We start from the raw sequence: 21,248 nt of genomic DNA on the forward strand, positions 1-21,248 counted from the left end.
TAAAATAGATGAATTTTCCTAGGAGGAAAAGTAAATTATTATGGATTAAATGGTTTTGTCAGTCAGAAAATAATCCTTTGAAAATTGAGATCTGTTTCAATTCTCCAGCGCTTTGAGGTTTAATCAGAACCATGAATCTTTAATAACATCTAAAACTATAGTTATTATTGATCTGTAGCAGACATGGAATGAAGGGAGCTGTCTTTCTTCTTCTGTTTTATCTTGATCAACAGGCTTAACCTGGAAACTTGTAATGGTGAACCCTCAATGAGGCAGGCAAAGAAAGAAGAGAGAAATTATATAATACCCTGCCCGCAAGTATCGGTGTTTGAAAATTGCTGAGTTAACACCTTCTAGTCAGATAGGTGCCCATGGCCAAAGCAGCAGATGTGTAAAAGCTAAATGGGAACCTGTAATTGGCTGGTCTTCCCGGGAGCCCTGCTGGTAAAAGGAGGCAGGCAGGTGGAATAAATACTCAGGGAAAACTATCGGGGTGTGGAAAGGGAACTTGCATGCCTGGTGCTCTATATACATTCCTTAGTTTCTTCCTCCCAACACTGGGACCTTGCTCTACAGATAAAGTAGTGGAGGCCCATGACAGTGAGTGATGTGGCTAAGTTCACAGTCCCAGGATAGTGGTCATGGAAGGATTCGATCCTAGATCATAAGGATTCCTTCTTTTGGGGCAGGGGGGACTAGAAGTAGTCAATGAACCCACACCCAAAACAATAAAAAATAAAATTAAGTAAACGTGCTACTATATCTTATAAAGTTTTCTATTTTGTTCAAGATATTTACCCGTATCTCCAAATGATAAATAGGCAAAGGGTTAAAGTCTTACATAAAATTCTTCGGATGCTTCTGGAGGTTCTGGAAGTAGAGAAGCCTTTGGTGGCAATTTGAGTTCATAGGTCATTATACTCCACCTGAAGAGAGAAAAATCTTTGGTCCAAATTCACTTAAAATTTCATAAACTGACTTTGTTCTCACCTCATATGTATACATATGCACATATATGTGCAAACTAGTCTCTGAAACAACCAAATATTAGAAATTTGGTAATCTCATAAAATGCTGAATTCATACTTTATGATTTCCATATCTTACCAAATCTCTGATGAGTGACTTCCAAACTTTTTAAAGGCTATGACCCACAGTAAGAAATGCACATATGTAACAAAACTTCCTCTTCTTTACTAGTGCAATGCACTCTGACTTTTCTCTTCTTTTCTGTTTCACTTTAAAATAACGTTTGCTGCAATTTACTAACTGGATCACACAAATTAGTAATGGGTCACAACCCAAAGTTTTAAAACAATGTCCCAGATTAAATAAGTGCATAGAGCAATGAAAAATAAATCATTCTCTCTGTGCCAAGCAGTCTTGCCACATCTGCTTATACATACATGAAATGAAAAGTAACTAAATATCCTTTCTTAAATTAAGAAAGCATGGGGTTGAGAAGAAAATATTAATAGAAATAATAATTTCTTAATACTTGAAGCAAATTTATTTCAGTGAGCTGTAAATATTAATTTCAAACTCAACAATGAATTGTTTGGTATTAATCGTTTGGTATTAATTAAAGCAATCAACTCCAGATAAATCCAGTCATCATCTAAATAATTTCAAAATTTGGGGCGTGTTATACTATATGTTGGCAAACTGGATTTAAAAAAACTTTTTTTTTTTTTTAATGTGGGAAGAACAGTAGGGTAGGCACATTACTGTTGTCAGTAACAGGATGTGAAATCAAGACTTTACAAAGACACAAAGCACTGTAAAAGCATGAATCTTAAGAGAAGCATTATCATGGCTGAAGCTAGTAATAGAATGTAGAGGAAAATCCCAAGATTCAGCATCAGTATTTAAACAGAGCCTAATACATCATTCAAACTAAAAAGTCTTGGCATAAAAATCCAAATTCCCAGATAATCCACCCCCCCACCAAAGACATAGTTTGTATGTTAGGATGTATAAACCATATACTTGTAGCTACTCTTCATCTCTTGACATGAATATACTATCAAGGAATATATATTTGGGCACAAAAAGCCATTCATTCATACATCCATGCAACTGACATTTATTGAACATTTCAAAATGACAGAGAGCATTCCTTGGTCTGGAAACACAATGCTGATTAAGACTTTCCAAATGAAGTTTATATTCAGGTGCAGAGAACACATAAAATAATTAAATTCAGTGGATATTCAAAGAGGGAAAACCACAATTGGAAACATGAAAGTCAAGTTCCCTATAGTTGGAAATACTCCACTGGTCAAAGGGCAGTTAAAGAAATGGGAAAGAAATCCACCTAAATGTCTGAAGTTTGCTGCACCTTCCATGCTGTACCTTCTCCCTTGTTAGAAAATGGTTGGAGCTGAAAATGGTTGGAGGAGAAAGTGACGGTAAAGTCAGGGAAGGATGCATACTGGTACAAGCTAATCAGTTAGAGGCCAGGTCAGGCCCTATCTGGTGCATACATGCATTAGAGAGGACAGAGTGTGATGCTGAGGAAAGATCTTGAGAACTAGAGTCTGGGTTCCAGTTTAGAATGCCAGTTCTACTACTTGCTATCTATGTGACACTGATACTATGAAAACCTCCTGAGCCATTTCACCAGTAAGATGGAGATTATAATATGAGTCTTCTTTAGGTGTGTAGTGATGATTAAATGAGATAATAGTTTATCAAGTAAAGCAACTAGAAGTACCAGGCAGACAAAAAAAAAAAAAAAAAATTCTTCTGTCTCCACACACTTCGACTTTCAAATTTGCAAAACAGCCCTAAATAATGTTATTCTTAGCCACCTCACAGTGTTGTTTTGAGGATCAAATTAATTGAGAAAAATAAAAAGCTTGTGTAATTCGAATATTTCTCAAACAGTGGCTTTTTCCACCTGTTCTTCACCAACAGTATTCTTAAATTAGTAAAGAAAACGGGGGCAGCCCGGGTGGCTCAGCGGTTTAGTGCCTGCCTTTGGCCCAGGGCGTGATCCTGGAGTCCCGGGATCAAGTCCTACGTTGGGCTCCCTCCATGGAGCCTGCTTCTCCCTCTGCCTGTGTCTCTGCCTCTCTCTCTCTGTCTCTCAAGAATGAATGAATGAATGAATGAATAAATAAATAAATAAATAAAAATCTTTAAAAGAAAACGAAATGAAATATTCTTAAATTTCTAATAATGGTTGAAGGTTCTTGAGTCCCTTTCGATGTCTCTCTTCTTTTGTTGACTGCAGGTCTGTATCAAAGACTTCCACCACGGGGCCACTGTTTCTCTGCAAACCACCTGGAGAAGCTAATTTTTCTAACATACGAAGGAAAAGCACACACCCAGGGTAGAGGAAATGTCTAGGAGCATTTCCTGGGATGCAGCGAGAATGGTGTTTAAATTTGCAGCAAAAAGGCATTTAAAATACCTTGTGTGGTGTGGTAAGCACAGAATTGGGAAATCACCTCCAGGTTCTTTTAAGGGGTGGAGACGGAATCCGCTTTACGCACCCAAACTACGGGGGCATCCCTCTCGTGAATAGTTTTGGATACCTATAGACAAATGCTCTACAGCCCAGCTCTCTTTTTAAATATCCTGTCAGCAAAAGAATCAACCATTACATTACCTTATAACAGGCGAGGTTACAATTAATTAGGTTATAGCTCATTTTAGAGTAATTACATTTTAGATTGGTGGCTCCCTGATGAGATTTTGTTATTTTCGGGAACAGTTCCACAGATGGCTAATCCTATCAAAGTTGTTTTGATTCATGGTAGCTTAAGTTTATAATGATATTTTGACATTTGTCTTCTACTTAGGGTAGGGAGGGGTGGTTACTGCTTCCTGAGTCCTGTTGTTCCTAAATAATACCCAATCCTACCCACCTCCTCTGTAATACTCAGGGTACATACACTGTGATTCCTTTTTGGTACATGGGGCATTCAGAGAGAAAGAAGTTGAGTTGTGATCAAGGATACTATAAACCAGTGAAAATTCCTTGATGTGGTCTTCCTAATCTTTCCCAGTGACTGGGAAAGCATTATCTTTTTTCATATTTGGTTTTTTGTTGGTTCAATTCATTTTTGCTATGCATAATTAAGAAGAGATATTATAACTAATCTCAAGTTTATATGTCTTCCTTAGCTTTAATGAAGCCACACGAGGATGGGGCCCAAACAAAATGAACTACTTAAGCTTTCTGACCTGAACAATGATGAAACATAATTGCTGTACCAACATAGTGTTCTATTTTTAAAATAGCAGGTTCATTAGACTAGTTTTCTCAGTTTTTGCTACAATTCATTCATTTACTCAAAAAGTAGATATACTGAGAACACTGGGCTCTGTTCTAGACCTGAGGTGTGAAAAGGGTGGGTAAGACCAGGAAGTTTCTGTCCTCATGGGGCTTGTAGTTTGTAAAATTTAAACTGTCAAAAATGATTTCAGTATGCCATTTTTAGTTAGTTTCAGAAGAAAATTCACTTTTACCTGTCTAGCATTTTGGTACTGGCTCGTTCCAGCTTCTCTAGAATCTGCGGAAGTTGGGTGTCATCATCATATGAACCTCCCCAGCCTAGAACCCGGGCAAGATCATTTCCTGTACCCAAAGGCAATACTCCCAGCTGACACTGAAAGAGAGCACAACAGAGAGACCTCAAACAAGTGGAGAAACAGGAGCTCTGATACTTCTGCACTTCTCTGGTCAGCAGACTATACATGCATGTTAACGACTCATGAAAAGATTGAGTACTTGCCTGTTTATTCAAGTTGAGCTTATCAATTTCTGACAAAACCCAACCTACACTTCCATCTCCTCCACACACAAGAATTCGGAAATTGTCAAACTTCTGGAATAATCTTAAACTGAAAGCAAAAAGTATTTTATTTTAATATAAATAAGTAAAAATCATTCCCCAATTTTTTGTTATTCTATACATATATATATATTCATGTTCAGATCAAATATAAGAACTCTTACTTATATATTAATTATACTACAAAAATTAAGGTGCAATTTTTAACTCCATAAAACTTCTTAATCATACAGAGGAAAGGGGATTATAAGTACAAATGTAGATATAATGAGGAGGAAAAAGGAGTGAGAAATGAGAAAATAAAAAAGCAGAATCCAGGAAAGAGAATGAAAGGTAAGTGGTACAACATGGTAAAATTAGTGATTTTTTTTTCCCATTACAAGGATATGTTATTTCCTTAAGAATAGCATATTACAAACCAGTGGCGGTGACTCTAGGACACTGATGTTACTGACACTCGAGTCAGCTCCTAAAGGGACCCACCAAACCTTAAAGACATATCACTTTTCGGACACCCACTTGCTCTTCCTCTCTCTCCCCCCTAGTCTGGGGTCAGTCTTTTTACTTGTCTTCCTTCACCTTAACTTTTGACCCACCCCCACCTCCCGAATGGACCTATGTACCCCTCGAGTACTGTGGAAACTCTCAAATATATGTGATAGAGACAATCTCAAGAAGTTTCACAAAGGGCCTTCCTTGGAATCATAAAGGATGGGTGGGAAAAGTAAATGTTAAGAATATAAGATATTGGAAAGATGAAGGATTACAAAACAGATGTGCTAGAAAAGGAGACACACCCAACCAGCAATGGAAGGGAGAGGAGACAGGCAAGCAGAGAAGCCAGTTGAGGAAATGCCAGGACCCAAATGGGTGGAAGGAACATACAAAGACACGGTGGTGGTGGTGGCGGCTGGGGACAGATGATGAAGACCAACACCTATGGGACCAGAGGGCTGGAGACTTGGCAAGACGGCAATAGAAACAAGGAGAAAGAAACCTGAAGGGGAAGTGAACAGAGGCACATACAAAGACTAAGGCAGGAGAGAGAAAAGGCGGGAAAATGTTACATTAAAAACAGAGGGGCTTGTTAGGCTAAGATCTCCATTGCTACGTCCATGTTCATGCTTTAAGGTGACAGTGGAAGCCAGGAGAAAAGTGGAGTTGGCAGAAATAAGTCACGAAGAGGTTTCTTCTGTTTCAGGTAATACGATATCACCTCTTCAACAAAATCACATACACCTGCTATATAAATGTATTAAAAGTACCCCAAGGCATATTTTCCCTCATTGAAAATACATTTAGTTTTGTTTTCAGATTGTGAGAGGACATTCCAGAAAGTGGAGAAGAGCCATCAACAGTGGTTTTTTGTGTCATTTACATAGGAATGGAGTCTCAAATCCTCAAGAAGCTGTCCTTGTGACCCACAGTAGTGCACTGGTTAAACAACTGATGATCTGTAGCATAAAAACCAATGCCAGCCACCCATGCAGATCATTTTCTAGAGTCACTGTGTATTTCTATATTTACACAAGTTGATCTCTCTTAGAACAAAGCAAACCGTTAGTATTGTTTGTTGCAAGACATATTCTAAAATATTTTCTAAACAAATTTGGGGATTTTCAGCACATAAGGAAGTTATATAAGTGTCAGAAAGGTGAAAGTAAAACTTAGAATGAGAGCTTTAAAAAAGGGAAGAGTGGGAAAATCGACACAAAGATGTCTAGATGAATCGACAATCTTCACGAACTGAAAAAATCAAACATATTTCATGCTCAGTGCTACATTTCATTTTAATGAGATTTATCAATAATCGATTACCCTAAATGAGGACCTCCGTTCATTAAATCAAACACCTGAGCCGGATTTAGCAACTGTTTAAATCGACGAAGGAACTTTACTCCCTGATTATCTCCACTCTTAGAATTGACAAAAACCAATAGTGGACTAACACAGAATGAAAATGTCGCTCTACAGAAACCTGTAAAAAAACACAGTACAGGATCAATATGAACAGATGTCTCTTTTAAACTATTGATGAAACTTCAGAGAAAAGAACATAAATTCATAAAGAACCTTGTTTACTACATGAACAATAAATGATCATTTAGCCCCCAAAATGGAGATAGATTTATTATTTACATACTAAGACTATAGAACTTATCTTTCAAAATATGGTCTACAATGAAAAATCCTACCAAAGAAAGTAAAAGTATTAGAGATAATTGAAGATATACTATCTACCTTAACAACACTTAATTATAAGACACCGATGACAATCTATAAATTCACATTTGTCAAAGAATTCATGTTCATATTCAGTATTACAAAATGTTTTAACTTCTCTTTGATGAGGCATTAGAAAATACTTTAAAATTTACCATAAATAATAGAAACTTGATTTATGAGGGCTTAGGGGGAGAGTTGTTAGCAGCACAGGTTTAAATCACATCTTTTGCAGCCTACAGCCTTATATGTATAATATCTATTGGCATAATTTATGTAAAAAGTAGGAAAATCATAAAGCACTTTATCAATGCAAAACATTAATAACAGTATATGGTAAAAGCCTTTTGTAATATGGTTTGCTTAGAAGGAAGACAGGTTGTTTAGCACTTAAAACAAAGTTGAAAGATTCCGGAAAAACTTATAGGAATCTAAGTTCCTCCAAGGAAATTACAGGAAAACAAATTTCAGTAAGAGTCATGCTGGCAATTTCAATAATGGAAGGGAAGAAAGCATATAAAAATTACCTTTTTGGATCTCATTTTGTTACAGAATAATGATCTTATTTTATTTGCTGAAATGTCAAATCTACAAGTCTTATATGTAATAATTTCACCAGTGTATTAATAGCTATGTTAAATTCTAATTTTAAAATGTTATTTTAAAAGTGAGATGTACTGTTCAGCAATTTTACTGGACTCCTATAAAAACTGACCAGAATAACCAATTACAGTTCCCTTTATTCTAGGAGAGTAAATGTACATATCAATATCTAATATACCAGGAACATACATATTTACACTACTGATACATACCATCAGAATCAGTGCTATTCAGTGCAATTGGAGGTATGACGGACACTTTACATTGGCCAAGGGGACACACAGGATGGTATAAATCTTTGCAGGCAGTGTGTACCTAATAACAAACAAATAAACCTTCAAGAATCATAAAAATATATCTATGTTTTATTATGGCATAAATTACATCTAAGAAACTAGTCATTGAGGATCAAGTATGTGAATTACTTTCATGGCACAGTATTTATAATTCTAAGGAATGGGCTAATTATTTTAGAGATGGGAATTTGATTTGGTCTGTGTAGCCTACTTTTGTGATTGTCTCGGGCAAAAAGCGTATAACAAGAAATTCTTGGTGAGTGGAAACTGGCTGGCTCAGTTGGTAGAGCATGCGACTCTTGATCTTGGGGCCGTAAGTTCGAGCCCTGCATTGGGTGTAGATATTAACTAAAAAAAAAAAAAAGAAAAGAAATATCTGGGGAAGGCAAGAAGAGAGGAAGAGAAGAGAACAGAATACAGGGGAAGAGAGGGGAGAGAAGAAAGAAGGAATAAATGGAAAGAGGGAGGGAGAGAAAGGAGGAAAGCTAACTATCTGTCACTATCATCGTCCATAAAAAACCTGTGACCTCTACTGTAACATTCTAAGAGAATTTAATGAAAATAAATAAAATCTGTAATGTGTCTGCTCTTTCTACAGTGGTCCTATAATTTTCTATTGACATGAGTTTTTTTCTATATAACATTTTCATGTTATTATAGGTATAAATACATCTGCACCTATTTTCTCAGCTAGACTTCTGGCTCTGTAAAGAAAAGGAAAATGTGCTAGTATTGCACACTTATCTTGGAAAGTGATACATATCATAGGCGCTCAGTAAACGTGTAAACCCTGGAGAAACAAAAAGTTTCAAGGTCAGTCAAGATATTATTGTGAACGAGAGCAGGGCTAATTTGTTAAGACGAACCCAGGGAATTTACAATAATTTACGTACTCACCTAGAGAGCCTTGAACCATTTTGAGCAGTAAGAGCAGACACTTCATAGAGTATTCATTTAATAAAGTTTATTTCATTAGTCCTTTTAGAAGACTGGTATATTAATTAAACACATATTTATCAAAACTTTTGAGAAAATAACTGAAATTAAATAGTGATTCTTGTTTGCTGATGACCTAATTTTGGATAGTTCCCTATTATTATTTATAATAATTAATGTCTCAAGTGGATTTCAGAGAAAAACAAGCATGCACAGATAGTTTTAGAAGGAATTTTTCAAAGTATGACAATCATAGAGCAAAACATAAAAATATTTATGCCAATGCTAAATGAAAAGAGCAGAAGATAAAGTTGCATCTTCACTATTTTTACAAAAAAGGTAAAATTGTGTCCAGAGACTGGACAACAACTGAAAAAATTAGCAGTTGACTCAGAGCTGTGGAACTGTGGTCTTACTTTATTTTGTTTAAACTACATGGCTGTTTTACAAACTAGATATTCCGTCAGAAACTCATTATTTTGAACACAAAATAATATGTAAAGAGGCAAATGACAGTGTATAGGAAGTACAAGACCAAGGAGGAGGTAACGAGGTGATGCATGTCCACCAGTCCTCATGCAGTCTGGCATGGAAGGACCTTCCTTGCTGTTGGCTCCACGTTATGCCATGCGTACTTCTCATTGCTTTCTTACTTGTGTGAGAAAGTTTTCAAATATTTATTGATATAATATAAACATATATAACTTAAATTAAACTACTGCATGGCTGACTGAACTTGGCGTTCTGTCCGAGAACATGCACAGGGTTGTACTAGAATTATACTTCACATGTCAATCAGAATTTGGTGGCTTTCAATGTGTAATATGTGGTACAACAGGACTGAAAATAGCAAACCATTAAATGTGGCTAAAGCATAATGAAAAACAACAAAACTGTGGGAAAGAAGTCTTTGGACAAAGAAAATATACAATAGCATGACAAAAAGGATATTTAAAAAGGAACCAGACTGGAAGGAATATATCTTGAAAAAGATGAATGTTACAATGGACATGTGTGTTACCACACACTGTTATACTGTAAATTCTTTGCCCCTAAATCACATAGATAAAAAAATTATGAAAAGAATTAAAGAGGACTCTCACCATTGTTTTACACCAAAGGCATTTCCAATCTTGTAGACGCAGAACACTCCCACACGTTTTGTCACAGACAGCACATTTAGCACTCACCGGCAAGTTGCCCTCGAGCCACTGGTGAGGCATAGCTACCTGTGCAGCAAGAAGAAAGAGCAGTCAAATTAAAGACTAGAGGACACCACTCTTACCCCAGGGAAGATCTATAATTATTTCTCACTCTATGGAATCAATACATGTATCACTCGTGGCACCCTTTCATTTAGTACACAGTTATTGAGCATCTATTATGCCCTGAGCACCGTAGGGATACAAAATGCATAAGACTAAATCCCTGAGAGTCAGGATTTGTAGTCTAATTGAGGAGCAATGAATGCAAAGGCATTATTATTAAATGATTACAAAGTGCTATCAGAGATTCGTATGGAAGGTGCAATGGAGACAAGGTTTCAAAGGTGGTAGACACTGTTGAAAGGAGGCCCCGATGTCTAAGGAGTGAACATCTGATTAGACACCTGAGCTAAGCCTTAAAGAACATCTTACTTGTCGGGAAAGGGTCTACAACCCCAGTCTAGCACAGCAACCACTTCTAAGCCCTATTCACATTTCCCTCAAAATTTAAGAGCTGAGGGCAGCCCAGGTGGCTCAGCAGTTTAGCGCCGCCTTTGGCCCAGGGCGTGATCCTGGAGACCCAGGATCAAGTCTCACGTCAGGCTCCCTGCATGGAGCCTGCTTCTCCCTCTGCCTCTCTCTTTCTCTCTCTCTCTCCTCTCTGTCTGTCTCTCTCTCTCCCCTCTCTGTGTCTCTCATGAATAAATAAATAAAATCTTTTTTAAAAAATTTAAGAGCTGAAGGAAACTATGAAGGATCTAACTGGAAATAAAACTCATAATTAATCAAAGCCTTTCATTTAATCCTACTAGAAAATACTCCCACTTAAACTCTGCCATTTCCCACAGGGCAAACAATAAAAGGGAGGTGGTGCCAGGAAGAAACCAGAGACAGAACTGAACTTACTCCATCTTCGTCCTCTATGATGTCCTTCCCGATGGAGGCCAGAGTTGTCCATTTGCAATTATTTGTCGCCCTCACTGCACATCTTTTGTGAGCCTTGAATTTACACACTAAAAAAAAAAAAAAAGTCAACCATTTCTAGATGAACATATACTTTTGGAACAATGATTAGAAGAAATCACAGCATGAAATTTCAAAGAGAAGTAGAAGAAACACAATAATTTTAAAAGCTTAAATTGGGGTGCTTGGGTGGGCTCAGTTGGTTAAGCATCTGCCTTCAGCTCAGATCATGATCCCACGGTCCTGGGAAGTCCTGGGATCAGGCCCTGGGTCAGCTCCCTGCACAGCCGGGAGTCTGCTTCTCCCTCTCCCGCTCCCCCTGCTGGTGCTCTCTCTTTCTTTCTGTCAAATAAATAAACAAAATCTTTTAAAAAGATAAAAGGTTTAAATTATTCTTTAACAATAGTAAAGGTATTCTGAAAATACCTTTTCAGAAGACATTAATGTATTTATGATACATATGACTATGTATTTAGGAAGCACTTTTATCATTCCATAGATTGCTACTTAGATTCCACTCACAAATAAAACAGAAAGGCAATAAATACAAAAGAACTAGTTTTTTTAGGAGAAAGGAGGCAACACACACAAACACACAGAATGAAACAAAATTCAGTAATACAGAGATGCTGGAAACACCCTATTTCTTAATCTGGGTATTGATTACACAAATGTGTTAAATTTGTGAAAAATTCTAGGGTTGTACTCCTCCGGCATTTGTATTTTTCTGTACATATATTTAAAATTAAAAGTTTGAAAATATCAGTAAGCTAAAGAACAGGATAATTTAGAGGAGTTTTAAAGAGCAAGTATGTTAAGAAAATATCCAGTCACGGGAAATAGGTTGATAAAGATCACAAAGACAACACGGTCTTTTAAAAGTATCATTGTTGGGGGGCATCTGGGTGGCTCAGCTGGTTAAGTGTCTACCTTTAGCTCAGGTCATGATCCCAGGGTCCTGGGATAGAGCCCCACATCGGGTTCCCTGTTCAGCAGGGAGTCTGCTTCTCCCTCTCCCTCTGCTGGCCGCTCCCCCTGCTTGTTCTCTCTCTCTCTGTCAAATAAATAAAATCTTTAAAAAAAATAAAAGTATTATTGTTGGGATTACTACATTATAACGTAGAAGAAAATAATGATGAAGTGCACTACTTCATCAGAAGTCCATCACTCATTCTGTCCAGCCCTATTATCAAAAAGGAGCCTATACAAGAGACATGAGACACTGAAACTTACAAGACATTAATAAAAAAAATTAAAGACACAAATAAATGGGAAAAATATCCCATGCTCATGTATTGCAGGAATTAATATTGTGAAAAATGCCCATAGTACCCCAAACAATATACAGATTCAATGCAATCCCTGTCAAAATTCCAATGGCATTTTTCAAAGAACTAAAACAAATCATTCTAAAGTTTTCATGGAACCACAAAAGACTGTGAACAGCCAACGCAGTCTTGAGAAAGAACAAAGTGGAAGGTATCCTACTCTCTGATTTGAAACTACATTATAAAGCTATAGTAATCAAAACAGTATGGTGCTGGCGTAGAAACAGACACATAGATCAAAGGAACAGAAGAGAGAGCCCAGAAATAAATCCACACATATATGGCCAATTAATTTATGACAAAGAGCCCAAGAACACATAATGAGGAAAGAAGTCTCTTCAATAAATGGTGCTGGGAAAACTGCACAGTTACATACAAAAGGATAAAACTGGTGCATCTCTTACATCATACACAAAAAGTTGACTCAAAATGGAATAAAGACTTGAATGTAAGACCTGAAACCATAAGATTCTTAGAAGAAAACTCCCTGACAGCTAGTTCCTTGACATCAATCTTGGCGATGATTTTTTTTTGGGGGGGGGGGGGGGCTGACACCAAAAGCAAAGGCAACAAAGGAAAAATAAACAGGACTACATTAAACTGTTACTATGCAGCAAAGGATGCCATCAACAAAATGAAAGGCAACATACTGAACAGGAGAAAATATTTGTTAATCATATATCTGATAAGGGGTTAACATTCAAATTTTATAAAGAACTTCTATAAGTCAATAGCAAAAACCAAATAATCTGCTTAAAAACTGGGCAGTGGATCTGCATAGACATTTTTCTAAGTAAGACATACAGAGAGCCAAGAGACACATGAGAAGATCATCAGTGTCACTAATTATCAGGAGAATGCAAATCAAACCCAGAATGAGATATCACCTCACACCTGTTAGGATGGCTATTATCAAAAAGACAAGAAAGTACAAGTGATTTGAAGAAAAGGGAACCCTTGTGCACTGTTGGAAGGAATGCAAATTGGTGCAGCCACTGTGGAGAACATTATCAAATATCCTCAAGAGATTAAAACTAGAACTATCATATGATCCAGCATTTCCACTTCTGGGTATTAATCCAAAGAAAACGAAATCACTAATTTGAAAAGGTATTTGCACCCTCATGTTCATTATAGTGTTACCCATAACATCCAAGATATGAAACAATCGAAGTGTCCCTCAATGGATAAATGGATAAAGAAAATGCGGTATCTATATGAGTATTTCCACAGTGGACTATCATTCAGCCACATAAATGAATCAAATCTTGCCATTTGAGACAAAATGAAAGGACTTAAAGGATATTTTGCTAAGTTGTAATAAGTCAGAGAAAGACAGATACTTTATGACTTATATGCGGATGCTAAAAACGATAACAAATCCACAAAAAAACAAGCTCACAGAAACAGAACACACTAGTGGTTGCCAGAGGCAGGAGAAGGGAGGTAGACTAAGTGGGTGAAGGGAGTCAAAAAGGTACAAATCTTCAGTTATAAAATAAGCAAGTCATGGGGATGTAATGAATGTATACCATGGTGAACATACTTAGATATACTGTACTGAATATTTGAAAGTTGCTGTGAGAGTAAATCTTAAAAGTTCTCATCAAAAGGAAAAAAAGTCTAACTACAGCTGGTAACAGATGTTCACTAGACTTATCTGAGTAATTATTTTACAATATATACAAATATCAAGTCAAAAACACAAGAGAGAGAGAAAAAAAGAGGAAATACCCAGGGAAGAAGCAGCTCATATATGAAAAACAAGTATGCCACAGATTATTTGAGAAAATAACCCTGACTTATGAAAATCAGAACTTGAGTACTACTAAACATTATTTATCTTTTTAAGGATACAAATTCTCCAAGTATTAGTGGATAAGGATGTTATACCAGTTTCTGACTTTTCAGATAAATACTTAAAAGCAGAGATCACTTCAGTAGAAATGTAATTAGGTAACTGTTGCTAAATGCTATATGAAAAGGGGCTCCTTTTCACGTGATTTTTGAATTTCTAACTGCAAACCATTAACAATTTGGAAATGATGGGTTGGATGCCATTGTTTTAAAAAATTCCTAATTTAACATAGCATGCAAATGAAAGGGTCTGGTAAAGTCACAGAGTGTCTATAACCAAATGTTCAAAATGCTTCAGGATGTCATAGATAGACCATATATAAAAGGTCACTTCAGCTGAGCTGGTTTTTCCTTGAAAAATATTAGTCTAGACATTGAAATGTTTCATTTATCTGGTCTTTTGTGTACATTGACAAACACTTTCCCAGAAATCATACTATTTTTGTTATAAAGGACTTTGTGACTCGAGCACAGACTTCCTAGAGAATAAACCAGTTTTTCAATGGTGTCTGATAAACAATAGTGTAAGGAAAAAGCACCATAGGAAGTAAGCTGAATTTGAGTAACAATTTTAGCATGACCTGCTCCCTTTTGCTCCCATGCAAGTGACTATTTTAAAATTGAGGTTAATTAGTAACTCCAGGTTTTTTGTCTCTTAACGGTATTTCTCAAAAGTGTGGTCCCAATTTTAGTTTTATCTGCAACATAATTCCCAGGTTGCTTTTTAAGTACAACTAAGTATTTGATATTGACAGTCAATAACTGTTTTTTAAGAGGCAAAGAAGGAAGTAAAAGAGAGCAACAGCAAATGATTTCGTGGCTTTTTGAAAATTTTTCTATTAAAAATCAAACAGCTCATTAAAAATAAAAATCACACTTGTAACAATAAAGAACTTCATGCAATGAGCCCTGAAAATTGGAAAGTTGCTTCATGTAGTACACAATAGTAATAAAATAAACCAAACTGAGATTATAGTCACTAAGGAATGGAAATGATTAATAGGCACCTTAATTTTGTTAGGCGACAATTAGATTTCTCCAAATGAGTTATTCTGAAATAAAGCACTTTTCCTGACCTATAAAGCCATTATTTTAAAACCACAGAACTTAAAAAAAATATATACTGACATGTCACAAAATTATGGTTTTTTTATTGCAATTTTTCAGCCTACCACATTGAATCTTTGTAAATGTTCAACAGTGGCTAAGATAAAAATTCATAGGTACCTATGTTAACATATTTAATGCTGTTGATTCAAAAGAAAAAAATCACCATTTAACTTTTTTTGTTTAATTACTGTTTAAATAACTGTGAAGAACAATTATGCTCTGATATTAAAATTAACATTCTCGATTGATTTAGGGAATTATTTATGAAAAGTATTTTCCATCTTCTCCATTCATATATTTTACTATGCGAGGCTTTAAAATAACAATTTTAGTAATTCTTCAACACAAACCCAGAAGACAAATCAGTACAGGCTTGTTTTACTGTGAAAAATTAGGGCAGAAAGATTAATTTGGTGACGGCTTCACACACGAAACTGAATTCCATTCCAATACCAAGTTACTCATTGTCACTGTTGAACAAATTTTTCTTGTTTTATCTTTTAAAGCCTTTTGTATCCTGTGTCTTTTGTTTTTATCAAGCAAGCAGTTTATTCAGATTTGGGGGGGGGGGTTTCCTAAAGTTTAAGTCTAACTCGGATTATAAGAAAATGATCCTAAATAACCACATTCTCCTAAAGCAAAAAAGTAACTTCTTTATACATTCATAAAACCCTTGGGATTTTTAAAACCTTCTGCTACAGTTCTAACAATACCAATGGGCAAGACGCCACAGATTTAAAATTTTTATTAGCAGAGAAAGTGATAAAATTTTTATCACTTTTCTTTTAAAAGTATTGGAAAAATACTTAGTCATCCCAGTTTAAGCTCAATACACAAACAATTAAATATATTTAATCCCACATAATGCTCAACTCAGAAGGGTACCACAGAATATCTCAGACCTGACATCTTTTAGCATTTTGGGGATGAGACGCTAGGAGGCAACAGCTTAATGATCTTCAAAATAACTCCTCAGGGGTGCCTGGGTGGCACAGTTGGTTAAGTGTCTATTTGGCCCAGGGCCCCTGCATCAGTCTTCCTGCTCAGTAAGGGGTCTGCTTCTCCCTCTGCCCCTACCCCCTGCTTGTGATCTCTCTCTCTCAAATGAATAAAGAAGATCTTAAAAAAAAACAAAACAAAACAAAAAAACACATACACACATACAAAATAACCCCAGAATGTTACTGACCTGGTAAGAGTAACTCAGAGCAACAGAAACCCTTGTAGATGACTAAAGTCATAAAGAGCAATCACATCTTGTTTGCAACCATTCTTTAAATCTTAGAAAAAATGTGTAACGCCTCTTCCAAATGTTCGTTTTCATGAACTTTAGTGCCTCAGGCCATGATGCAATCTGCAATCATTTACTTGGTGGGTTTCTTACAAAGAACAGTTACAAATTTCCACAATTTATTTGACTAGAAAATCCACTTTCTTGTGTATATTTTTGCATTTAATTTTCATAGTGTCTGGAAGATATAAATGACTATTATCCCCGTTTTGCAGATGAGGAAACCAAAGTCAAAAAGAGTAGAGCTGGGCAGTCCAGGTGGCTCAGCGGTTTAGCGTCGCCTGCAGCCCGGGGTGTGATCCTGGAGACCTGGGATGGAGTCCCACATCAGGCTCCCTGCATGGAGCCTGCTTCTTCCTCTGCCTGTGTCTCTGCCTCTCTCTCTCTCTCTCTCTCTCTCTCTCTCTCTGTCTCTCAGGAATAAATAAATAAAATCTTAAAAAAAAAAACAGAGTAGAGCTACTTCCCTTGGTCACCATTTATAATGCTGGGAGTGGGACTCGAACCCAGTGCCGGGTGGGGGTAGGGGCGGTGGTAACTGAGGAACTCTCTTCTTCACCTCTGTGCTATATCATATTAAATAGCTGAAACTGGGACACCTGGGTGGCTCAGTGGTTGAGCGGCTGCCTTTGGCCCAGGGCGTGATCCTGGAGACCCGGGATCGAGTCCCATGTCCAGCTCCCTGCATAGAGCCTGCTTCTCCCTCTGCCTGTGTCTCTGCCTCTCTCTGTCTGTGTCTCTCATGAATAAATAAAATCTTTTAAAAATAAATAAATAAATAGATAGCTGAAATTATGACATATCACAGATTTGATATCTTAAAATGAATGAAAACTGTAATTCTATTTTACTATTTCATTATTTAAGTAAAATAAAGTTATGTTCAAAATTAAGACTTTTTTGTATTAATCTTAGACATAGTTCAGAAAGTAGTACACAGTAGTAGTGTGATCACTGAGGCATGGAATTAAACAAATCTGAAGAAGTTATGAATTTTCTCTTGGTAATAACTAGTGTATCTGCTTCTACTGATCACTGCTTTTTTATTTTATTTTACTTTTTAAAGATTTTATTTATTTATTCATGACAGACAGAGAGAGGCAGAGACACAGGCAGAGGGAGAGAAGCAGGCTCCATGCTGGGAGCCCGACTTGGGACTCGATCCCGGGTCTCCAGGATCACACCCCAGGCTGAAGCAGTGCCAAACCGCTGGGCCACCCGGGCTGCCCATGTTTTTTTATTAAAAAAACAAAAACAAAAACAAAACACAATCCCATAATGAAAACAACAGCATTGCCCTTGTGTTGAGAAAACCTTAAAGAAATGAGAAAGGATGGCATCCATTTAAATTAAGCAGAGTGAAGGAAAAGAAAGCACTTAAAACAATGAAATATAAATAGCAATTAGAGATTCTGTAGAAGAGCCCAGTGCTGTCCTCACTGCAAGTTCTGTTCTCGGTAATCAGTCAGGACAGAAAAAGAATACTGGCAAACCAGAGAGGCAGACGAAGTCTAAAGATGTTCTTTAAACAGTAGGGGCTCCTTCCTCAGGGGTGTACGTGCTACATTTTGATTTATACTTCCTCCCCAATGATTTGCATCATCTTCCCTTTGCAAAAACGTTTTCCAAGCTAGTCCTATGTGTGCAGAGCTCCACTCCAAGCTGCAGGAGAATTTAACCCCCGCATCCCCACTGTCACTGAGGAGCTTCCCCACCCAAGGGACGTGCTCTCCTGTGCTGACGTTCCTTCGTCTGTTCCCTGCACAGAAGCACTGAGGGCAGCGGGTTTGCAGCTCAGTGCCATGGGAGGATGCGGGCTGAGTGCTACAGTACCTTCGCAGGACAGGCCATGGGAGGTGACTCCAGAAAGACTTTCTCTGCACACGTTACAGAAAGTGGGGCGGGCATGGGAGCAGGCGTACCAGTTATGCATCCCTGAGAAATGTTCCACGTTAAACTGGGCCACCTAGAAACGAGAGGTGAGCACAGATGGGCTGAACAAGAGAACAAGACTACAGGGACTTATTAACCCGGAGAATGCATGCAGTTAGGATTAAAATTTCAAATCTGTAATTTTTAAAATGAAAACACTTTAAAAAACAAAAAAAAAAGTCAATATCTGATTTAAGCAACTTGCTTAATGAAACTATACCTACTTTTCTTGGCAGAATACAGCTCTAGCTTTTCGGATGACAGTTCTCTAAAGGACAGGAGGTGCCAGGAAAGATGCTACTGTACCTCGTAAGGTTCTCTGGTCTGTACAGACTTCAGTGAGCTCATCCAATCCTCCATCTCCTTCCTGTTCTCAGCACACAGCATTAGTCTTCTGAATGGAGTGATTATCTGAAAGGGGTAATTCAATCTAATGATTGTTAATAACCAACAAGACAGATTATTGCAAAACCTAGCAATTGTACAAGGAAATTCCATTTTTTAGCCTTGTAGTCTTTACTTCCCTGATGAAGACAGTAAGAGTCTCTGTAACATAAATGAGTTTAGTTCTCTGAGTACGATACAATGGGGTCTCGGAAAGAAAAATTCTTAGGAGGTGTTTCTTGTCTTTAATCTCGTTGCTACTTACTTGGGTCTTTTTTAGCCCCTTACCAAAGGCTAACCCAAATAAACAACGTATTCCTGTATCTTAGAACGTTTCTTGAAAATTGATTTTAAATATACTTCAGAATAATTCATCGTAAGCTTAGAATTAATACATAGTTTTCAATATGGAAATTTAGAAAGTTAAAAACCAAAGGAATGCAATATTGAATGATTCGTTATTGGCTCATGAAAACATCAGGAATATTCTGTTATTAAATAATGTTGGATTTACATATCATTTTCATTGTCTATTTTAATATGATTACAATATGAAGGGTACTTTCCCCCTTGTACAGAACTCAACTATACTACTTTTTAGTGAGAGCAGGACAGAAGAATTAACATAGAAGTCCTTTAATTGGCTTTAAGGGAAGGAAATAATTGTGACTTTTATCTTTTTTTCATGTCACTAAGGAACGCAAATTATATTAAGAGTCTTAAGGCAAGTGAAATGAAGACTTTGTGCTGTTACAGTACCAAAAGCGATTCAAAGTAAGATTCTGAAATGACCTGAAAGAAGCCCCTATTTATGTGTGAATACAGCATTCTAGTTGTAATCTTGAAGTTGCTAAGTCCTAAGCGGTCACTGCAAAGAAGGGACCATTTACTTACTTGTGAAAGAAGAGCAAACTTCACACGCATTCCTCGAAACTACCTCCAAATAACAAGGTATATACTTAGATGGGCAATGCGAAATTTTCTCAAGTTAGAAGCCATTTGATCAAGTGATAATCTGCATATTGCATTAAGAAGCAGATTTCTGAAGTCATGAAAAAGCAATAATCATCTAAAAACAAAAGAAACCCTTCCCCCACGGAGTAAAACAGCAAGCCTCGGTCACTACTGTTCATCTCAGGAAATAAGTCCATTATTCAAAACTGTAGAGACGAGCCCAATCTTAGCTACTCACCACTCATTGCTTCCTTTCTTTCGTCTTTAGAGTGCACGATCCTTCCTTAAACCAAAGGCCCTTTCATGCATCTCACAGGCACTCACGCTTAAATACAGCCTTCCAGAAGTCACATGGAGGAGGAGCACCAACCATTCAGCTTTGGGTATTTGTTAATTGCATATGAAATTGAACAGAACCCCACTTCTGCATTTTCTTCTGTTTTCCACCACCCTCTATGGATAAAGCTTATTAGCAGTTGGTCACTTGTCTTCCTGAATAAATAGTTAATGAAAGAGCACTGCCTCCCTCATTACTTAGGAGCCAAATGGATGCTTTATTGCTTCAAAATGTTTTTCTAGGGCAGCTCATCAAATGCAGCAGAAAAGATACCATTAAATCATAATATTCTCCTGGCTCTGACGATTGGCCCAGCAGTCCAGAAATCTCCCAGTTTCACTGGACTGACTGAATAAATCTGATTTATCTGAATAAATATCACTGCTAGCATATTTGTTTATTTATTTGCTATACTATACGATTCTCTAAGGATTCCCTCACTTTCATAATGATCTTATAGTGAGACAAATATTATTCAGATAAATAAATCTGGCTTGTTATTTTATCCTTTTCATTTTTTGCTGAAGTCGAAGTAAAGCAGGATGTCTGATGGTTTTAACTATCTTTAATGCCTTTGAATTCTTTAAAAGTCACTGTGAATTCAATAAAAAGGGAAGAAAAAAGAATAGAGAAATAGCTTCAAATTTTTCTCTTTTTTAAAGATTTTATTTATTTATTCATGAGAGACACAGAGACACAGGCAGAAAAAGAAGCAGGCTCCCTACGAGGAGCCCAATGTGGGAATTGATCCCAGAACCCTGGGATCACCCCCTGAGCCAAAGGCTCAACTGCTGAGCCACCCAGGTGCCCTAGCTTCAAATTTTTCTTATAGCTTTTGTAACTGTAAAGAGGCCTCAATCTTTTACAAAAAAAATTTCAGCAACATAAATCATACATGTACCTTACATGCTAATGGAGCAAAATGTGTACTTGGGCAATTTCTCCTTTTTAACAAAAATATGTTTAAAAATGGTCAAAAAAAAGCACATAAAGATCATAACACAAAAGTTGTTTTCAAGTGCCA

General features: G+C 36.9%; 1 protein-coding gene across 10 annotated transcripts in view; it reads right to left on the reverse strand.

Moving 5' to 3' along the window:
- DGKH (diacylglycerol kinase eta) overlaps positions 1-21,248 on the reverse strand; it is a 178,966-nt gene that overhangs the window by 60,996 nt on the left and 96,722 nt on the right. For 9 of the 10 annotated variants that reach the window (XM_049099335.1, XM_049099332.1, XM_025478176.3 and 6 more), the window contains 9 exons: positions 18,856-18,960; positions 18,451-18,583; positions 10,975-11,081; positions 9,967-10,092; positions 7,844-7,946; positions 6,624-6,783; positions 4,746-4,854; positions 4,480-4,619; positions 842-926 (listed from right to left, as the gene is read on the reverse strand). In XM_049099335.1, the coding sequence (XP_048955292.1) occupies positions 842-926; positions 4,480-4,619; positions 4,746-4,854; positions 6,624-6,783; positions 7,844-7,946; positions 9,967-10,092; positions 10,975-11,081; positions 18,451-18,583; positions 18,856-18,960 (1,068 nt within the window). The remainder of the gene's footprint in view (positions 1-841; positions 927-4,479; positions 4,620-4,745; positions 4,855-6,623; positions 6,784-7,843; positions 7,947-9,966; positions 10,093-10,974; positions 11,082-18,450; positions 18,584-18,855; positions 18,961-21,248) is intronic. The other variant, XM_049099330.1, reaches the window with a different exon arrangement.

The sequence above is a fragment of the Canis lupus genome, chromosome 22 (genome assembly GCF_003254725.2).
Source record: "Canis lupus dingo isolate Sandy chromosome 22, ASM325472v2, whole genome shotgun sequence".
Classification (NCBI taxonomy): domain Eukaryota; kingdom Metazoa; phylum Chordata; class Mammalia; order Carnivora; family Canidae; genus Canis; species Canis lupus.